The 21868-nt window shown below is 42.6% G+C and overlaps 1 protein-coding gene across 3 annotated transcripts; it reads right to left on the bottom strand.

The window, feature by feature from the left end:
• Nucleotides 1-3659: 3659 nt before the first annotated feature.
• On the bottom strand, nucleotides 3660-21666 carry LOC112265226 (sp2 transcription factor). Of its 3 annotated transcripts, XM_024442348.2 has the most exons (9): nucleotides 20909-21583; nucleotides 20531-20743; nucleotides 20367-20443; nucleotides 10165-10866; nucleotides 9674-9871; nucleotides 8650-8944; nucleotides 8217-8397; nucleotides 6601-6794; nucleotides 3660-6136 (listed from the first exon to the last, which is right to left on the bottom strand). In XM_024442348.2, the coding sequence occupies exons 2-9, from the start codon at nucleotides 20589-20591 to the stop codon at nucleotides 6036-6038; spliced, it is 1809 nt and encodes a 602-aa protein (XP_024298116.1). In that variant the 5' UTR covers nucleotides 20592-20743; nucleotides 20909-21583; the 3' UTR covers nucleotides 3660-6035. The 3 variants fall into 3 exon arrangements, with proteins under 3 accessions (XP_024298116.1, XP_024298114.1, XP_024298115.1); XM_024442346.1 differs by lacking the exons at nucleotides 20531-20743; nucleotides 20909-21583 and adding an exon at nucleotides 21591-21666; XM_024442347.2 differs by lacking the exon at nucleotides 20909-21583 and having other exon boundaries at nucleotides 20531-20888.
• Between the last annotated feature and the right edge of the window lie 202 nt (nucleotides 21667-21868).

Here is a 21868-nt window from a genome sequence, read left to right as displayed (position 1 = left end):
CTTCTTCACCTGCAGGATCGTCTGAGACCAGCCACCCAGACAGCTGATGAAACTGTGGGTTTGCAAAAACAAATAATTTATGCGCAAACTGTCAAGAAACCATCTCAGAGAAGCTCATCTGCATACTCAAATCAAATCAAATGTATTTATATAGCCCTTCGTACATCAGCTGATATCTCAAAGTGCTGTACAGAAACCCAACCTAAAACCCCAAACAGCAAGCAATGCAGGTGTAGAAGCACGGTGGCTAGGAAAAACTCCCTAGAAAGGCCAAAACCTAGGAAGAAACCTAGAGAGGAACCAGGCTATGTGGGGTGGCCAGTCCTCTTCTGGCTGTGCCGGGTGGAGATTATAACAGAACATGGCCAAGATGTTCAAATGTTCATAAATGACCAGCATGGTCAAACAACAACAATCACAGGCAGAACAGCTGAAACTGGAGCAGCATCACGGCCAGGTGGACTGGGTACAGCAAGGAGTCATCATGTCAGGCAGTCCTGAGGCATGGTCCTAGGGCTCAGGTCCTCCGAGAGAGAGAAAGAAAGAGAGAATTAGAGAGAGCATACTTAAATTCACACAGGACACCGGATAGGACAGGAGCAGTACTCCAGATATAACAAACTGACCCTAGCCCCCCGACACATAAACGATCATAAACGATCATAAACGATCATAAAAGATCCTGAGGCCCATTGTTGTGCCATTCATCCGCCGCCATCACCTCATGTTTGAGCATGATAATGCACTGCCCCATGTCGCAAGGATCTGTACACAATTACTGGAAGCTGAACATGTCCCAGTTCCTCCATGGCTTGCATACTCACCAGACATGTCACCCATTGAGCATGTTAGGGATGCTCTGGATTAACGTGTACAACAGTCTGTTCCAGTTCCTGCCAACATCCAGCAACTTTGCACAGCAACTTCGCATCATTGAAGAGGAGTGGGACAACATTCCACAGACCACAATCAACAGCCTGATTAACTCTATGCGAAGGAGATGTTGGCAAATGGTGGTCACACCAGACACTGACTGGTAACTTTTTTTTGAAGGTATCTGTGACCAACTGATGCATATCTGTATTCCCAGTCATTTGAAATCAATAGATTAGGACCTAATTTATTTATTTCAATTGACTGATTTCCTTATAAGAAGTTGTTGCATGTCGCGTTTATATTTTTGTTTAGCAAGACAGTTAGGTGGGATTTCCATCGATGCCATATTGGGGGGACAAACACTAGACATACACTTTTTACAGTTTAAAAACACATTTCCTGCAATTCTACACAGTTTGACATAACTTATTATGTCCCTCAAGGGGTGTTTTGAGGGATATTTTGAAAACGCAGTATACGTGGAAGGATAAGTCGTCACCATCATCAATGAAGGTATTTCACGGCAAATATATAGACACAAAATATGTAGAATGAGTTGTATTATAATGATGCACACATGGATATTTATTTATTTTAAAAAGACACAAAAGATGAAGACTGAGGTTTATTATAGTTTGAGTTTGCCTACCTTATGCCCAGTCCACATTTATATACAGTGGGGAGAACAAGTATTTGATACACTTCCGATTTTGCAGGTTTCCCTACTTACAAAGCGTGTAGAGGTCTATAATTTTTTATCATAGGTACACTTCAACTGTGAGAGACGGAATCTAAAACAAAAATCCAGAAAATGCAAATGAATTACTTAAAAATCATACAATGTGATTTCCTGGATTTTTGTTTTAGATTCCATCTCTCACAGTTGAAGTGTACCTATGATAAAATTGACAGACCTCTACATACTTTGTAAGTAGGAAAACCTGCTAAATCGGCAGTGTATCAAATACTTGTTCTCCCCACTGTATGTGTATATATATATAAATATATATATATATATAAAATAATTGAGTGTGAACATACCATGGACACAGAATCTTGTTAAAGGTTGATCCTGACTTTCAAGTCTGTCAGCATTCACACGGTCATTCAGAATTTTTAATTACATTTTTTAATTTTTTTTATAAATAACTTATTTTAAGTTAAAGAAATTATTGTGGGGGACGAATTGACCTATTCTGAATATTTGGCGGACATGTCCCCCCATCCCCAATGGCAATTTTTCCTATGCATCACAGCATACAGCACATGTCTAGCATGAACAGCTGGAGTCTATGCTGCATCAGTTGGGCTACAGGTGATCATGCTTATTGCTAATAGCACATCTGATAGTATAGTATCTCCAACCCTGTTCCTGGAGAGCTGTACTCCTGTAGGTTTTTGCTCCAACCCTAGTTGTAATTGACCTGGTTCAGCTTATCAAACAGCTAATTATTAGAATCAGGTGTGCTAGATTAGGGTTGGAATGAAAAAAATACAGGACAGTAGCTCTCTAGGAACAGGGTTTGAGAGCCCTGATATTGACAATGCACAGGAACAGGGGTTCTCAACTCTTACCCTACGAGGTCCGGAGCCTGCTGGTTTTCTGTTTTACCTGATAATTAATTGCACCCACCTGGTCTCCCAGGTCTAAATCAGTCCCTGATTAGAGGGGAACAATGAAAAAAAATGCAGTGGAACTGGCTTCGAGGTCCAGAGTTGAGTAAGAGGGGGCTATATGCATGGTCCAATATGTTAAAAATAATTGTAAGATACAGTAATTTCTACAAATATGTTAATGTGCTCATTTCTGGTGGTGGAAACTATAATTTTAGATGGGTGTCAGCATCATTCAAAAAAAAAATATATATATAGTATATAATTACATATATAGTCGAAGGTTCTTCTAAAAAGTCACCAGAACAGAGCTTCAGTCCTTCTACATAAAAATGATCCCGATGAGGACACTGAACCCACTAAGCAAGGGGACTGGAATTGGTCAAACCTACAGCTTAATACATGTAGAAAGTTATCCTCTTTCCCTAAAAACACAATGGTCATTACTTATTTTTGTACATGAAAGCGGAGGTTAACTTTTCCCCGCAGGCAATCGATCTGAGATCGACTTAAGTTTGCTTTAACCCTAAAGAACATTATGTGACAAACACATTTAAGTCAACTGTCCAGACATCAATCCATGAAGGGGATACAGCACCGAGACCCTATAGCTTGGAAACACTCAATCTGGCCCAGCGTCGTCTGGGTTTGGCCGTGGTATGCCGGCATTGTAAATAAAAAAATTGACTTGCCTAGTTGAATAAAAGGCCATTATAAAAAAAATTTTTTTTTTTGCCCGAGTACTACACAACTGATAAAAATAATCAAAGCTTGATGAGGAGATAGATATTTGAAATCAGCTGTGTAATCATAGAGCAAAAACCAAAACATGCACTCAGGGCGGGGCCCCAGGACCAAGTTTGGGAAACCCTGATTTAGCGGACACTCTTACCCAGAGCACCTTACAGGAGCAATTACGATTAAGTGCCTTGCACAAGGGCACATCAGATTTTTTTCACCTGTCAGCTCAGGGATTCAAACCAGCAACGTTTCAGTTACTGGCCCAATGATCTAGGCTACATGCCGCCCCATGTAAAACAAATGACAGCCAGGTAAATACTTATACACACACACACACACACCTTTTTCAAAATTCACCCTATGGTCCTCAGTGAGGGCAATCTCTCGTGAAGGCTGATGGGACCTGAATGAAGAAGGACAACACAGAATACAGTTTGAATGCTTTATTGAGGGGGTGTGTGACTGTAAAAAAGGAGCAAGCACCTGTAGTAAGCGCCTTAATACAAGTTATAAAAGATGGGCAATAGCTGGATATCTGAGAACTTCTGTTAAACAAAGGAAGTCTGAAATGTCACCCTATTCCCTATATAGTGCACTACTTCTGACCAGAGACCATAGAGCTGTGGTTGAAAGTAGTGCACAATATAGGGATTAGGGTGCCATTTCAGACATACACAGGGTCTGTATCTATTACTGTGGTAGATTAGGTTTAGAGAGGGGAAAAGCACCTGGTTCACTGAGACCAACATTAGGACCTTTTCAGTTTAGGTAAAATAACTCATCCACTGATCATTACTTAAAAATCAAATAAAAAAAACATATTTTCAACCTGGGCTCAAGTCAGTGCACATAAACATTGGCATTATGTAACATAAGTTAGACAAAAATAAAAGGAACTCTACAAATGCCATTCCCTGGAAATTAGACAGAAATCTCTTTAAATACTGGGTGCAACTGTCTAAGGCAACTTTAAATTTGATAGAAAAGGGATCATCTAGAAGTAATGGTGTACAAAGCAGGAATGAAGCTATACAATGTCACATTACTCATTTTCCTTTCACACTGTACAGAGTCCACTTCCTTCAGCTCTGACCAGGCTGGCCAAAATACAAGGCAGTGCAACTTTCTATCCTACATTTTACTGTGTCTCCCAGACACATTGTATATACACATTCAGGACATACAATACAAACATAAATATGAGCAGGACTTTCTTTCCGTCCCCAAGGCCCAGTTTAGGCATCCAGACATACTGGACATGATTTTCATATTGGCTATTCAATGAAACGTTGATCTCATTTTAAAATGCACGAGGATCATATTTTTTTGTTTGTGGGACATTTATAAATCTTTCTGATTAGTTAATTAAATATTTGAAAGAAAAAAAAAAAAAAATGTAGGCTGTTATGCAGTTAGCTACATAAACAGTCAATATGTATTCATTGAACAGAACTTATTGTAATACTACGAGTAAAGGTATAGCGCTGGTGTTCTCCCTTGAGGGTTAAAGGAATTGAAACACCAGAAACCTTAGATAAATAATAGTAGATAGCTTGTCAACTTTTATGTCATACGAATCGGAAATGTTTTATCAAACATATTTGCCTCAAACGGATCTTAATGTAGATCATAATAGACAAGTTATGACTTCTAATGTAATCTAATAACTTGTGACAGGCCCGAGAAAGCATTTTAATGTCGATTTTTTTCTCTCTCTTCATCTTATGACATGATTGTCATGCCAGACCAATAGTTGGGACATTTTTAGTTAATATCATAATGATATACACATAGCGAAGCACTACATTTAAACTCATTAGGAGGGAGTCTGTATTCAAAATAATTTGTAACTCTTCACTCAAAGAAAAAAATGCCAAAACCTAAATTACATTTTCAATTTACAAAAAACCTCCCGAAAAGGGTATTATGTCTGAACATCATAAATATCTATACTTGCCCATGTATGTGTGGATGTATGTTTGTACGCATATGCACAAATTCTTTTGCCAACTTAGGTTTTCCGAGTCTGGAACTGTGTAAGGCTTCAAAGTGGTCACCAAGGCCTCATAGGTATGCATGTTTTCTTTCCAAACAAATCATTTATTTCTTGGAAAATCAATAATATTACTTTGATATTGAACAAGAATAGAATTACAATTACCGTTCAAACTATGTAAAAGAATATGCATGTAGTGCAATTTACTGAATAGGATTTGTTCGACTGAAAAAAGTACCTTGGATACTCGTGGGGCTTGAGGATCAACTTTGAAAAAACCTTATTCTGGAGCTTCAACAATAATAATATTTGTTATTATTATTATTGAAAAGAATGAAACATGGAAAAACAAGAAGGGGCAAGAGTGGCTGGAGTCTCCTTTGGGCTCGGGTACTTTGGTAGACTAAATCTATCCGTTTCGCTCTCAATCCTCCCTCAGGCCTGGTGACTGGATTTGGATATGGTGCTCAGAGCGTAAGGTCATCAGAACACAGCAGCCACGCTTGTCTGTCTTTCTGGGAGACCACCTTTCGCTGTTATACGCATTCTGCCTACGTAGGTAAGCATGCTGCCCATAATTATATATATATTTTTATCATTAATAACTTGACTGGAACAGTTGAGTCCGTGAGGGGGAGGATTGGTATGTACATCAGGCTACGAAGCCTCTGTGGGGGAGTAAGGAGAATGGGGCGTATGGGGCCTTTTTGGGGTTCACCCATCTTGGTATCCTCTCCTGCGGCCCTCTATGGGGTTTAGTTCATCAGGGCATGTCTGTGTATACAGTCAGTATACAGCACAGCTCAGCTCACAAGTTCTTGGTGTTTATGTGTGTTTTGTAATGCTTTGTGAGATGGTCGCTCCTCATGAACCGTTTCTGACACTGGTTGCACTCGAAGCGCTTGTCTCCTGCAAGGAAAAGACAGAATAAATGAGTGGTTTAATTTTCCTGCATAACACAAAACTATGAAAGGGCAATACCATTCTTCTCTGCTGCAAGGGAATCTCTGCTTCAAATCGGAGTGCCTGCTTGAGTCCTGGAAACTTCAGCAAAACTAACATAGTGTACGTGCATCGTCTGCTTGAGTCCTGACATGTGGTGAAAACAATGGTGTATGAGAATGATTTGGCATATGGAGCATTGTCGACTGACTTGCTGTGTACGTACCTCCTGGGGTGTGTTCAGTAGGGGGAAAACATTTTCAAAAACAGGGGAGGTACTATCTGAACTTGTCCAATAAGAACACAGAATTTTATCCATTGAAAAACATTTTGCTACAGTGTCTTACTGAACATTACCCGGTGAGTGTTGTGCAGGCTGACCTACATTCATCCTACAGTGTGTATCAGTGTGTCCCCTACGGTGGACAGACCTGTGTGTGTCCTGGCGTGTCGCTGCAGCTCGTCACTGCGCGTGAAGCGTTTGCCACAGAAGACCCAGTTGCAGACGAAGGGCCGCTCGCCGGTGTGCAGGCGCACGTGTGCCCGGAGGAGGGATGTTTTCCGGAACGTCTTCTCGCAGCCCGGGATGTGACAGATGTGCTTCCTCTTCCCCACCTCGCCGGGCCTGCACAACACAGAAAACACAAACTTAACTACACTATATATACACAAAAGTATGTGGACACCCCTTCAAATGAGTGGATTTGGCTATTTCAGCCACACCGGTTGTTGATAGGTGTATAAAATCAAGCACACAGCCACGCAACCTTCATAGACAAACATTGGCAGTAGAATGGCCTTTACTGAAGCTCAGTGACTTTCAACGTGGCACCGTCATAGGATGCCACCTTTCCAACAAGTCAGTTCGTCAAATTTCCCCCCTGCTAGAGTTGCCCTATAAGTGCTGTATAGTGAAGTGGAAACGTCTAGGAGCATCATCGGCTCAGCCGGGAAGTGGTAGGCCACACAAGCTCACAGAACGGGAGCGCCGAGTGCGTAAAAATCGTCTGCCCTTGGTTGCAACACTCACTACCGAGTTCCACTGGAAGCGACGTCAGCACAAGAACTGTTCGTCTGAAGTTTAATGAAATGGGTTTCCATGGCCGAGTAGCCCATCACAAGCCTAAGATCACCATGCGCAACGCCAAGCATCGACAAGAGTGGTGTAAAGCTCGCCGCCATTGGACACTAGAAGTGCGTTCTCTGGAGTGATGAATAATGCTTCACCATCTGGCAGTCCAACGGACTAATCTGGGTTTGGTGGATGCCAGGAGAACGCTACCTGACCCAATGCATTGTGCCAAATGTAAAGTTTGGTGGAAGAGGAATATTGGTCTGGGGCTGTTGTTCATGTTTCGGGCTAGGCCCCTTAGTTCCAGTGAGGGGAAACTTTAACGCTAGAGCATACAATGACATTCTAGACGATTCTGTGCTTCCAACTTTGTGGCAACAGTTTGGGGAAGGCCCTTTCCTGTTTCAGTATGACCCATGCACAAACGAGGTCCATATAGAAATGGTTGTCGAGATCGATGTGGAAGAACTTGAGCCCAGATCTCAACCCCATGCGAAGCCAGGCCTAATCGCCCAACATCAGTGCCCGTCCTCACTAATGCTCTTGTAGCTGAATGGAAGCAAGTCCCTGCAGCAATGTTCCAACATCTAGTGGAAAGCCTTCCCAGAAGAGTGGAGGCTGTTGTAGCAGCAAAGGGGGACCAACTCCATATTAATACCCATGATTTTGGAATGAGATGTTTGATGAGCAGTTGTCCACATACTTTTGGTCATGTAGTGTATTCACTATATTTCTGATTGATGCACTATATTTCTGATTTATTTAACATAGGAGGATGGAAAGTAGTTGCTTGCAATCGTGGTTGTTTCCCTGCCCCAATCTCACAAAAGGGTACATTTTACCATACAGGTATCAGTTTGTATCAACCAAGACTTTCCATATTGGTAAATAAATATATGGGTTTATACTGTATATCATGTTTTTTTCCACCAGGTGCTCAGGCCTGTCTCTAGTTTGCTAGTAAGAGCCACTTGCCTCTTCTCAGAGTCCTTACAGTTGGGGCAGGTGCAGGCCATGCGGCGTTTCTTCTCCCCAGGCTGGCCCTGCAGCTCCAGAGCCAGAGTCTGCTCCATCTGCACCTGGTGGCCCTGGGAGGTCACGCCGCCCAGCTGGAGGGCCCCGCCCTGCACCGTCTGCACTGTCAGGTGCTGCTGCCCTGAAAGAACAGTAGAGAAACTTTAACATATTGCACATGTAATAAACATATATTGTACATATATAAACATACATTACACAGACACATACTGACACACACATGCAGGCCTCCATTAGCTTGCTAAAAGTACATTGGAATGCAAACCATTTTTAAAGGAAGACAGTATGGAAATAGAGCGGATATGCCCTTGTGGATTTGGATACGGACAAGCACTATTTATATTTGTCACGAACACACAGTACACACACACACCTCCTGCGTTGGTGATGGTGACGGGCACTCCTTGCACCTGGACCCCGTTGATGTTTATAGTCTGCACGGCCTGGCCCGCCGAAGAGAGCTGGGCCGCGTTCAATGCTATCATCCCCCCCGCTGGAGCTATTTTTGGTAGGGTCCTCTCCTTCCTGCCCCCCGCCAGTGTTCGCTTGGTGGCCCCCACGGACGACAGGGTGGTGGTGACCATGCTGGAGGGCGTTGTTGCCGTGGAAACTGTGGTTTCCTGGAGCTGCACAGTCTGCCATTCGCCTGATGCCGTTTTGATCAGCAGCTGAGAGGAGCACAGTGGTGTCAGACTAACATGGAACAAATCTGTCAGATTAGGACACAATTCTGTATTAAAGTCCCACTTCCATTACATTTCAGCTGTTTGGAAAGCGCATGTGCTATCAAGACTCAATCATGGACACCCTTACTGACAGTTGTGGCTGCTTCGCGTGATGTATTGTTGTCGCTAACTTCTTACCCTCTTTGCTGTTGTCAGTGCCCAATAATGTTTGTATGTTTTGTGCTGCTACCATGTTGTGATGCTACTATGTAGTTGTCATGTGGTGTTGCTACCATGCTGTATTGTCATGTGTTACTGCCATACTGTGTTGTTGTCTTGGGTCTTTCTTTATGTAGTGTTGTCTCATGTCGTGATATGTGTTTTGTGCTATATTTATGTTTAATCCCAGCCCCCGTCCCTGCAGGAGTCCTTTTGCCTTTTGGTAGGCCATCAGTGTAAACCCAAATTTGTTCTTAACTGACTTGCCTAGTTAAAAAGGTTAAATAAAATAAAATAAATAAACATGTGGATAGCCTGGAGTGAGTGTAGAGAGGTGGTGTGCATGCAGCACCTGTAGGTGTTTTGTGTGTGTGTGTGTGTGCATGACCTCATTGACAACTTCAGACTGACCGATCTACAAATCACCTTGCATCCTAAGTAACTCGTAGATCTGTCAGTTTGCAGTTTGCTGAGAGAGCTACATTGATGATCTCTAACAACTTGTGTGTGTACCTGAGTAGGCTCTGGCTGCAGGCTGGGTGCAGGCTGTCTCTGGGGGACCTGAGGCAGGGTGGCGGAGGCAGCCTGCACCACCTTCAGAGCCTGCTGGGGGATCTGGACCACCTGCTGCTCCTGTTTCTGCTGCACCAACTGTACCAGCTGCTGCTGGCCCGACCCGGTGTTCTGCACAATCAGAAGCTGGTTCCCCGCCTGGGGAGAACACCGAGAGATCAGCAATGAAACACAGCCCTAAATCTGTCCAATACTTACTCATACAGGGATCCCAATATTGGAGGTTGAAGGGGTGATAACCCCCACGTAAAGCATTGCATTTTGAGTTTGAGAAATACATATGAAATAATTAGATACTCATTTACACACACACACTCACAAGCATTGTAGACACATTCAGTAATTAGTACCCATTTGTAGCCCAATCAAGCAAGTGAATTGGTCCACAAGTCATGGTTGACCCCACACCAAATGCAGCAGAACAAACATACCTGAATAATATTCTCCCCGGCTTCTAACAATATAGTCTCCATCTGCTCGGGGGGCGGAGAGGTGGTCTGTGGTGGAGGGGCTGCTGCCACCAGCTTCTTCCTTCCTCGTCTGCCCTTTGTTGGCGGGGGAGGAGCTGCCGCTGGCTCATCTCCGGTGGCTACGTTGAGGGGCAGCGTGAGCCCGCTGGGCAGCCGCACCACGTTGGCTGCATTGGGTTTCCGCCCCCTGGGGGACGGCTTGATGGCCACCGTCTTCTGCGGGGTGATGGGCGTGGCAGCGGGCTGCGGCTGGGGGACCGTCATGGGCGTGGTGATGATGGCCTGGTTGGTACCCGGGATGAGCTGGATCTGTCCGCCCTGCTGCATCATCTGGATGGTCTGTGTGCCTCCCAGCTGCGGCATCACCTGGTATTGGATGTTGGATGTTTGATTCGAGCGGCCAGGGCTCTGCTGGATGGTGAGGACGATGGGGGTGCCGGGGTTGTTGGAGCCCAGGCCTGCTGGCAGCTGGATCACATTTCCTTTAGCGGACAGGAAGCCCAGGTTTTTGGGAGGGGCGGGGGCGATGGGGGCGGGCTTGATGGGGAGGAGACGGCGAGGTTGGGGTTGGGTAGGAGGGGCACTGACAGGGGCCTGAGCAGCAGGGGGGCCGATCTTACTACAGGTGGCGGCCAGGAGGGCCAGTGGGGAGGGCTGGGAGTCCTGTAGACAGGACAAAAGAGAGATGGACAAATGGTTAGGGGTGCAACGAGTCAGACACAAATGATTTACTGCTGATACCAGACCTGGGCCAAATCCCTGTCATTCGCATGAAGAAGCAACGCCGATACAGGGGACGCAGGTCCCGGGTGCCTTGTGAGAATTCATTGGTAAGTGGGTAACACGCCTCTACCATCTGTCCTATTGGCCAACGTCCAGTTATTAAAGAATAAACTGGATGAGCTCTGTTCAAGAATATCCTACCAACAGGACATTAAAAACTGTAATATCTTAGGTTTCACAAGTCGTGGCAGATCGACGACATGGATAACATACAGCTAGCTGGCTGGGTTTTCCATGCATTGGCAAGACAAAACAGCTGTCTCCGGTAAGGGGTGACGGTGTGTGTCTATTTGTCAATAACAGCTGAATTGAATTGAATCCTACTGCACTGGCTCCGACGCTCATTGGATGTGGCAGGGCTTGCAAACTATTACGAACTACAAAGGGAAGCTCAGCCACGAGCTGCCAAGTGACATGAGCCTACCAGACGACCTAAATGACTTCTATGCGCACTTCGACACTGAAGCATGCATGAGAGCACCAGCTGTTCCCGACAACCGTGATCACGCTTTCCGTAGCCAATGTGAGTAAGTCCTTTAAACAGTCAACATTCACAAGGCTGCCAGGCCAGATGGATTAGCAGGACGTGTACTACGAGCATGCGCTGTGCCAAACCAACTGGCAAGTGTATTCACTGACATTTTCAACCTCTCCCTGACCGAGTCTGTAATACCTACATGTTTCAAGCAGACCACCATAGCCCCTGTGCACAAGAACACCAAGGTAACATGCCTAAATTACTACCGACCCGTATGACTCAAATGTAGCCATGAAGTGCTTTGAAAGGCTGGTCATGGCTCACATCAACACCATCATGCCAGAAACCCTAGACCCACTCCAATTTGCACACCATTCCCAACAGATGACACAATCTATATTGCACTCCACACTGCCCTTTCCCACCTGGACAAAAGAAACACCTACGTGAGAATGCTGTTCATTGACTACAGCTCAGCGTTCAACACCATAGTGCCCTCAAAGCTCATCACTAAGCTAAAGACCTTGGGACTAAACACCTCGCTCTGCAACTGGATCCTGGACTTCCTCACGGGCCGCCCCCAGGTGGTACGGGTATGCAACAGCACATCTGCCACGCTGATCCTCAACAAAGGGGCCCCTCGGGGATGTGTGCTTAGTCCCCCCCTGTACTCCCTGTTTGCCAACGACTGTGTGGCCAAACACGACTTTAACACCATCATTAAGTTTGCAGAGAACACAAGTGGTAGGCCTGATTACCGACAACGATGAGACAGCCTATAGTGAGGAGGTCAAAGACCTGGCAATGTGGTGCCAGGACAACAACTTCTCCCTCAAGGTGATCAAGACAAAGGAGATGATTGTGAACTACAGGAAAAGAGGGCAGAGCACGTCCCCTTTCTCGTTGACGGGGCTGAAGTGGAGCAGTTTGAGAGCTTCAAGTTCCTTGGTGTCCACATCACCAACAAACTATCATGGTTCAAACACACCAAGACAGTCGTGAAGAGGGCACGACAAGAGCACTGGTTGCATCACCGCCTAGTATGGCAACTGCTCTGCCTCCAACCGCAAGGTGCTACAGAGGGTAGTGCCTTCGGCCGAGTATATCACAGGGGCCAAGCTTCCTGCCATCCAGGACCTCTCTATACCAGGCGGTGTCAGAGGAAGGCCCTAAAAGAAGGCCCTAAAAATTGCTAAAGACTCCAGACTGTTCTCTCTGCCACTGCCCGGAAAGCAGTACCGGAATGCCACATCTATATCCAAAAGGCTTCTTAACAGCTTCTACCCCCATGCCATAAGACTGCTAAAGAGCTAATCAAATGGCTACCCAGGCAGTGACCTCCCCCCCTTTTACGCTGATGCTACTTGCTATTTATTATCTAAGCATAGTCACTTTACCCCTACCTACATTTTACCTCGACTAACCAGTACCTCGGCACATTGACTCGGTACCGGTACCCCCTGTATATAGCCTTGTTATTGTATTGTTGCTCTATTTTTTTGGGTTTATCTTTTGTTTATTTAGTAACTATTTTCTTAAAACTGCATTGTCGGTTAAGGGCTTGTAAGTAAGCATTTCATGGTAAGGTCTACACCTTTTGTATTTGGCACATTTTTTTGCACCATGGATGGATATGAGCTGGGCGATATATTTATTTAATTAGAATGTATGTTTTAGCGCAATGTTCCAAATGCCTGTATCACAAGAATCTAAGTTTTATTTTTGTTCGTTTTTATGAGCGTTTTTCCCTTTTTGGTCTCGTCTCCTGTGCTGTGTGGGTGCACCTTCCCAATCGCACAAACACCAAGCCCCTCGCACTCACCACAAGATCACTTCTTCCTCTCTGACAACAAGCAATTCCAACATGCTATTTGCATTTGAGGTTTGGTCCAACAGAATCGGTTAATTCCCCTTCTAACGATACCCTTTTTATGTCTAAACTTATGTCTCAAAATTTAGAACAGAGCAGATCATACTAAAAACGGGAGTGTCAATGAACATGATTGTGGAAAATGAATGCTCAGTTTGTCGCATGCAGTATTGCAGTACGGTTAGTGCTATATGTGATCCTTGGGACATGCCTACCCTAAATCTTACCTAGCCCCAAACATTTAAAATGTCAACTTCAATGGGGTAGGGACGTCCCAAAGATTCCAGATAGCCAATATCATTGCGGTACCATGTACCGCTAGCAGCATTTTAGCCACATACTGTTATGTGCTAGCTGTCTAGTCTGTGTTTTATACATTTGCAATGAGCATAAAAAGACACATTTATATAAGGTATTGGCAACTCGTTCTCATTCTGAGAAATAAACATCTTATCCAGGTAGGTCACTTGATTTCAACATCTAAACAAAGTGAACAGGCTGTTGGAGACTGACAGCATGGTGTATTCATAACAGTTCAACTGTTCTACGCTGCTAGCAAGCAAATAGATCCACTTTGGCTAGACTTTAAATATAAAAATTAGCTGGCTACCCAATGGCACGTGGGCTTGTGCTTGAGAAATTACTTATGAGACCCGTGTACATTTTCTATTATGCCTGTTACAAGAAGAACATTGTTAGTGGATGTGCATTGTGCATGGTTCCAGTATATTTATTTTTTACAATCCCCGAATTCATTAGATTGCAGTGTATTGACCTTTAATTGTGGGTCATTTCAGCAAGCCATGACACCCACCATCTCAGATTGCTCTGAAATTGTTTCTGTAGTTAGAAACATTTGATTCGCATTCCTGAAACATTATTTTGTTGAAATATGATTTGATCTCTGAGAAATTAAGCTAATTGATTGCACCCAAATTGCCCATTTTAAAGTGTAGGATTCATATAATCTTCCATAAATATAGTACCCAACATCCGATTTGGACCATAATTCTTGCTAACAATGAGTAAGACGTGAGGAATCTTATAAAATGATGAAAAGCCACCCACGGACCTCCCACACCAATCCCACCCCAACAACCAGTATCAGTTCTCTGTCTGACAGTAGTATGGAACTGCTGCTTGGAGTATTGCTTCTTCATCCTTTGTAATGTATTCCTGGTGAATCTGGTGATGTTTCCCACCATTCAGAGAAAATAGCCATTGAAGTTGCTTGCATTCTTTACCATAAATTCATGTGAAAGTACCTAGTTTTGCACACTAGATTCCGCTGTTCCTGCTTCTGCCACCACACCCTATATCCACTTTGTTGTTCTCCTGTGTTTATTAAACGTATCACAAAATAGTTTTTGCAACTTTGGATAGAAAACCAATGGCTATTGCTCATGATGAAATTAAATTGTGTGGTCATCCTCACAATTCAAGCCAGTCCTCCATGAACACAATTCAGTTTTTCCTTCTCTTAGGCATAATTTGTGTCCAGGAAAAGTCCCCTCTGTGTCTGGTTTACTACCTTGAAGAAAGGTCTGGATTAGACCATTCCTGGTGATTGGCGAACAAGCAAACCATTAGGCTACAGCAGTTCTAATGGTCTCCATGCTACGGTCTCCAATGGTCTTCAATAATAAAATGTCCTAAAACACACACTGTATAGTGTTTTGTAATGGTATTGGGTTGGGTATAATGGTAAATGTCACTAGTCACACTACATAGAGATATATTCTAATCATTTTATTTAAAAAAACATACAACTTCCATGCAATGGTTTATAATTGTACTTTATTAGGGTTGTCACAACATTTTAGTCACTAGCACATTTCTCCATCAAAGTTTTGGGCCTGTAGAAAAAGTATTCACCATACGGATATCCCTCTCAGAGAGCTCCAATGTTTTGGACTATTCAAGGAGAATTGGGTTGAAACATTAGGTAGCTAAGAGAAGGTCAACCTGACTTGCTTTCATGGAGGACTGGCTTGACCACACAATTTATTTTCATCATGAGCAAAAGCTATTGGTTTTCTACCCAAAGTTGCAAAGAAAATGTTAATCCATTTCATAAACACAAGAGACTGGCAAAATTGATAAAAGGGTGTGGTGGCAGTGGCAACAGAGAAAAACCTGGTACTTTCACACTAATTTATTGTAAAGAATGCAAGTGAATTCAAAGGCTAATTTCTCTGAACATCGGGAAAAAACATCACTAGATTCATATACAGTTGAAGTCGGACGTTTACATACACTTAGGTTGGAGTCATTAAAACTAGTTTTTCAACCAAAACACCAATTTCTTGTTAACAGGCTATAGTTTTGGCAAGTCAGTTAGGACATCTATTTTGTGGATGACAAGTAATTTTTCCAACAATTGTTGACAGACAGATTATTTCACTTATCATTCATTGTGTCACAAATCCAGTGGGTCAGAAGTTAACCTCCCTGCGCACGGAACCCACTAGCGGGCTGAAATTCCACAACATACGGTGATCGCTACATAAATAGTCATATTAAACATTCATGAAAATACAAGTGTCTCACATGTATCGAAAGCCTAGAATCTTGCTAATCCAACTGTGTTGTCAGATTTAAAAAAAGGATTTACTGCGAAAGAATACAATGCGATTATCTGAGGATAGAGCCCCATAAAAAACAACTATTTTAACCAGCACAGGCGTAACATATTCACAAACTACATTAAAATAAATTGTTTACCTTTGACGATCTTCGTCTGTTTGCAATTCCAATGCTCATTGTTACACAATGAATGATCTTTTGTTTGATAAAGTCTGTTTTTATAGCAAAACACGAAACATTTTGTGAACCGCTTGTGTCGTGAATTCCGTCTCATTCCATTTTCGACAACACATTCCAGGTAAATAACCCACACAGAACGTGACTTTTCCAGTCATGTTTGGTTTCACTGCAATCAACTGGTTTGTTTGTAACACAAATTTTTTTTGTAACACAATCAAACCTGACGGGACGCATTGACTGAAAGAAACCGACTTGAAGAAAACAAGTCATGACATCATTGTGCACCAATGATTTGCCCGATGTTTCGTTGATTGACTGTCTTTTAACCCAATGACCACTGATCATCTTGAAATCTAGCTGGGTAGATAACCAATGAGCTGAGCTAAACGGCAATAGGCCATGTTTATGTGTTGCAAGACCAACCCATGTAGTAAGCTCCAGCGTAAGGTGAGTCATTCGCTATTGAAGTTTCATACCGGAAGGAGAAACACATATTACGCACTGCATTGTTTGGTAAACGCGCAGATTCAGCGGTTTATATATCAATCATTATGGTGACTAAATCAGGGAAAGCTAAATCTAAGTCTAGATATACAGATGTACACACAATTTTAGAATAAATTGATTGGGAAGATGAGACAGAGATTGTTGTAGGACGATTCATTTAGTGATTGTGGAGGAATATTTTTTGAACGGGAGAGGAGATCATTTTGGACTGGTAATGCGTTCTTATCATGCTAATGCAATTGTTTGAAATTAATAATATAAAATATTATTTGTGATTTTTTGTAAATTTTAGAAGCAATATATAAACATGTAATGTCATGAAATGTGAGATGCGTGTGTCTGCCGCCCCACACCAACCCACATGAAATAGCCTATTTGAGGCTGTTGAGGGGAGGGCAGAACCACACAACAATGGCCAAAGTGAAATGGAGACAGTAGATCTAGCTGGTCTGTCATAATATAATAGAGACAGTAGATCTAGCTGAAATGCCATAATATAAAAGAGACAGTAGATCTAGCAGGTCATAATAATGTATTCAACCTTATGTTCCCTGTACTCTCTCTCTAATATATATATATATATATATATATCTGTTTATTATACCTGATTATTATACCTGTTGATACAGGGCTCATATGTGAAACTATTCTAACTTAACATTTTCTTTCACAGTGACACTGACTCCGAATGGGAGTCTTATCCGGTGTCCTGTGTGAATTTAAGTACGCTCTCTCTTATTCTCTCTTGGAGGACCTGAGCCCTAGGATGACTCCTTGCTGTCCCCAGTCCACTTGGCCTTGCCGCTGTTCCAGTTTCAACTGTTCTGCCTGCGGCTATGGAACCCTAAACTGTTCATTTTTACTCGAGGTGCTGTCCTGTTGCACCCTCTACAACCACTGTGATCTCCACCCGGCACAGCCAGAAGAGGACTGGCCACCCCTCATAGCCTGGTTCTTCTCTAGGTTTCTTCCTAGGTTTTTGCCTTTCTAGGGAGTTTTTCCTAGCCACCGTGCTTCTACACCTGCATTGCTTGCTGTTTGGGGTTTTAGGCTGGGGCTATATAAATAGATTTGATAGAGGACTGATGGTCTTCCAAATATTGAAAGTGTGTAAATAGTTACCCATGTTATTTTGTAAATATATATATTTTTCATATTTTTTAATCAATAAATATTTCCCCCATTTTTTTCACTCAATTTTTTTTTTTTTTAGGGGGGGTGTTAGAATACCATTTTGGTATTTTGTAAATAGTTATTTGTTTCAAAATGTATACCTTCACCAATTTGGCCACTTGGGTACATTTGGGCTACTTGTGTGGGACACCTGGGTGACTCATTTGGGAAGTTATCATTCTGAAACTTTGCACAAGTACTGTTGCCCTCTTATATTTTTCACTAAAATTGTCCCCATCATCCTATCTGAATGTTTGTTTTATCTTGTTCATTTTAAAGATACAAAAATAAAAAAATAAAACATATGGTTTTGTCATTGTTTCATCTAAACCAGATCTATTGTGTTATTCTCCCACATTCAATTCACATTTCCACAAACTTCAGAGTGTTTTCTTTCAAATGGTACCAAGAATATGCAAATCCTTGGTTCTGTGCCTGAGCTACAGGCTGTTAGATTTGGGTATGTCTTCAGGCGGAAATTGCACAAAGTAGGGGGGGAGCTCTAAGAGTTAACAAACACTAAGTTGACTGTGCCTTTAAACAGCTTGGAAAATTCCAGAAAATGATATCATGGCTTTAGAAGCTTCTGATAGGCTAATTGGATAATTTGAGTCAATTGGAGGTGTACCTGTGGATGTATTTCCAGGCCTACCTTCAAACTCAATGCCTCTTTACTTTGACGTCATGGGAAAATCTAAAGAAATCAGCCAAGACCTCAGAAAACAATTGTAGACCTCCACAAGTCTGGTTCATCCTTGGGAGCAATTTCCAAACGCCTGAAGGTACCACGTTCATCTGTACAAACAATAGGACGCAAGTATAAAAACCATGGGACCATACAGCCATCATACCGCTCAGGAAGGAGACGCGTTCTGTCTCCTAGAGATGAACGTACTTTGGTGCAAAAAGTGCAAATCAATCCCAGAACAACAGCAAAGGATCCTGTGAAGATGCTAGAGGAAACAGGTACAAAAGTATCTATATCCACAGTAAAACGAGTCCAATATCGACATAACCTGAAAGGCCACTCAGCAAGTAAGAAGCCACTGCTCCAAAACTGCTATATAAAAGCCAGACTACGGTTTGCAACTGCACATGGGGAAACAAGATCGTGCTTTTTGGAGAAATGTCCTCCGGTCTGATGAAACAAAAATAGAACTGTTTGGCCATAATGACCATCGTTATGTTTGGAGGGAAAAGGGGGAGGCTTGCAAGCCGAAGAACACCATCCCAAACGTGAAGCACAGGGGTGGCAGCATCATGTTGTGGGAGTGCTCTGCTGCAGGAGGGACTGGTGCACTTCACAGAATCATGAGGGAGGAAAATGATGTGGATATATTGAAGCAACATTTCAAGATATCAGTCAGGAAGTTAAAGCTTGGTCGCAAATGGGTCTTCCAAATGGACAATGACCCCAAGCATACTTCCAAAGTTGTGGAAAAATGTCTTAAGGACAACAAAGTCAAGGTATTGGAGTGGCCATCACAAAGCCCTGACCACAATCCTATAGAGAATTTGTGGGTAGAACTGAAAAAGCGTGTGCGAGCAAGGAGGCTACAAACCTGACTCAGTTACAGCAGCTGTCAGGAGTGGGCCAAAATTCAACCAACTTATTGTGGGAAGTTTGTGGAAGGGTACCCAAAACGTTTGACCCAAGATAAACAATTTTAAGGAAATGCTACCAAGTACTAAATGAGTGTATGTAAAATTCTGACCCACTGGGAATGTGAAAGAAAAAAAGCTGAAATAAATCACTCTATTTTTCTGACATTTCACATTCTTAAAAATAAAGTGGTGATCCTAACTGACCTAAGACAGGGAATTTTTACGAGGATTAAATGTTAAGAATTTTGAATGTAGTGTATGTAAACTTTAACTGTGTGTGTGTGTATATATATATATTAGAAACTTTGAAGGAACAATACTGCACGCAGTAGCTCCATACTACTTGTTAGAGATAGAACTGATACTGTACTCTGGTTGTTGGGTGGGCTTGGCGTGGGGGGTCCGTGGGTGGCTTTTGATTAATTTTATTGGATTCCTCATGTCTTACTCATTGTTAGGAAGAATTATGGTCCAAATTGGATGTTAGGTACTATATTTATTGAATATTATATGAATCCTATAAATTAAAATGGCCTATTTGGATGCAATCAATTGGCTTAATTTCTCAGTTATCAAATTATATTTCAACAAAACGTTTCAGGAATGTTAATCCTATGCGTTTCTAACTACAGAAACGATTTCTGAACAATCTGAGATTGTGAGTGTCGAAATGCTCTTTCTTGTGCTTTTTGAAGTGGAATGACTAGTGCAACAAAGCATTTTTAAAAAAGAGATATATTGTGAATTTCACCCAGCCCTAGGTAGAACACAGTTTACATACAGGAGGTTAAGCTACATCTCACCATAGGCTACCAATAAAATACATAAACTATTAACGTCATGATTCACAATAGGATGGCATTGCTGGACTCAGTATGCAAGCTAAAGTCAAATAATGAACCCCTTAGTTACTTTTAAGACACCACTGGGTGATATTTACACATCCAAGAACAAGCAGGAAGTAGTCTAGCTGTGACTCACTTGAGAGGAAGTGGCAGAGGGCTGGAGATACTCGCTGGGACTGACAGCAACAGTGGTGGCCATACTGTCCTGTTGATCTGCAACACACATGGAAACACTCATTGCATATACTGTAAATAGTCTAACACATTTCAAGTACCAAAAATAATGGTCGCTGTCAATACCTCTGCTGCAGAGATTCAGGAAATTATTACATCCGAGGGAGCTGTTTTGCCCTAAACGCATGTAAAGGCATTCAAATAAGACAGTTCACAAAGGAAATGGGAACTGCAACTCCAATAGATGAGTTGTGGATGGCTAGCTACCACCCGGTGAATGCCAGTCACCGCAGATGTGTGTAAATTGCGTGACCTTTAATCCGTAATAAAAGGGCGGGTCTATGACAAAAAAAAAGATTGTCAGACACATGCATTGCCAATTACAACACCTCGTCTACGAAGTAGAAAATGAAAAGGCCCTAAACAAAAGTACAGTATAATAGTTAGCAAATGGGCACAGTAGAGGGCTACGACTTGTGCACAGTGAGTTAGTGACTACCGTACCTGTCTGACTTCTCACGCGATCTCACAAACAGCTCGAGCATGATAATGTATCGCGAGAGTATCAATAAAAATATGGACTGTACACATAAGATTTGCACTGTGGATTATTGGGGTCAGTTGCAATCATGACCAATGTGACTGTCTCTTTAAAATCTGATATTTTGTGCTTAGAAAAAAATATGTTTGAGCGCGGCCTGAAAATAGCGCCGCCATCAAACGTACACAGATAGCTTCTTGCTAACTAAACGGTTTGCTGGCTAACTGGCAGTCAGAAATGAAACAATTAGATAGCATTGCAAATACTTTTTAGTTCAGCTGACTTTTCGAACTGAGTGGAATAGACAGCCCATGGCGATACGTGCATGTGGAGTTTGTTTTAATGTGAAATATCGAAAATGATTAGCATCAATGTATAGCTAACGGTAGCTGGAATTACAAACAGGATTCAGCTTTACTGGCTAGTATGCTAAGCTAGATACGCGTAGCAAATCAAACTCTTTGATACTGGAAAAAAGGTAGCCCTTTTCCGGAAATGCATAGCTGGCTTGCACAATGCTCCTATTCAACCTTAAACATAAGGAATTTCCAGCACAAACTGTTCAATGTGTTTTGTTTAACACAGACCAAATTGTTTTACGAAGTACAATGTAATATAAACACCAATGTTTTAATTCCTACCCACCGCTCATGACGACACTCGCTCTCCGTGAGCCTTCAAGAGCAAGCCCCTGGAAGATTCCGCCCACGCTCATAGACCAATCCACGCGCTGTTGTTCAATGAAGGAGGCCCAGGCCAGCCAATCGACAAGAGCTCTCAGTGTGATTGAAATTAAATTTAGCCAATGAATAACCTGAATCCTCTCACAACCGTCGATGGACGCAATTTTAACCAATGGAGTATATAGATTAGTGTCAATAGGGTGGGTTTTAAGGAACAGGTGGACTAGGCAAATGGCCTAT

This window comes from Oncorhynchus tshawytscha, linkage group LG02, assembly GCF_018296145.1.
Source record: "Oncorhynchus tshawytscha isolate Ot180627B linkage group LG02, Otsh_v2.0, whole genome shotgun sequence".
Classification (NCBI taxonomy): domain Eukaryota; kingdom Metazoa; phylum Chordata; class Actinopteri; order Salmoniformes; family Salmonidae; genus Oncorhynchus; species Oncorhynchus tshawytscha.
This window is presented reverse-complemented; position numbering and strand designations above follow the sequence as displayed.

Bases quoted from the DNA above. Each gene is read 5' to 3' on its own strand.
- LOC112265226 (XM_024442346.1), bottom strand. From the start codon at position 21,660: ATGAGCGTGGGCGGAATCTTCCAGGGGCTTGCTCTTGAAGGCTCACGG. The intron at 8,398-8,649 runs GTGTGTGTGTGT...CTGTTCTTTCAG, and splicing joins CACCATCACCAACGCAGGAG to GGCAGCAGCACCTGACAGTG. The intron at 6,795-8,216 runs GCAAGTGGCTCT...TGTGTTGTGCAG, and splicing joins TGTAAGGACTCTGAGAAGAG to GCCCGGCGAGGTGGGGAAGA.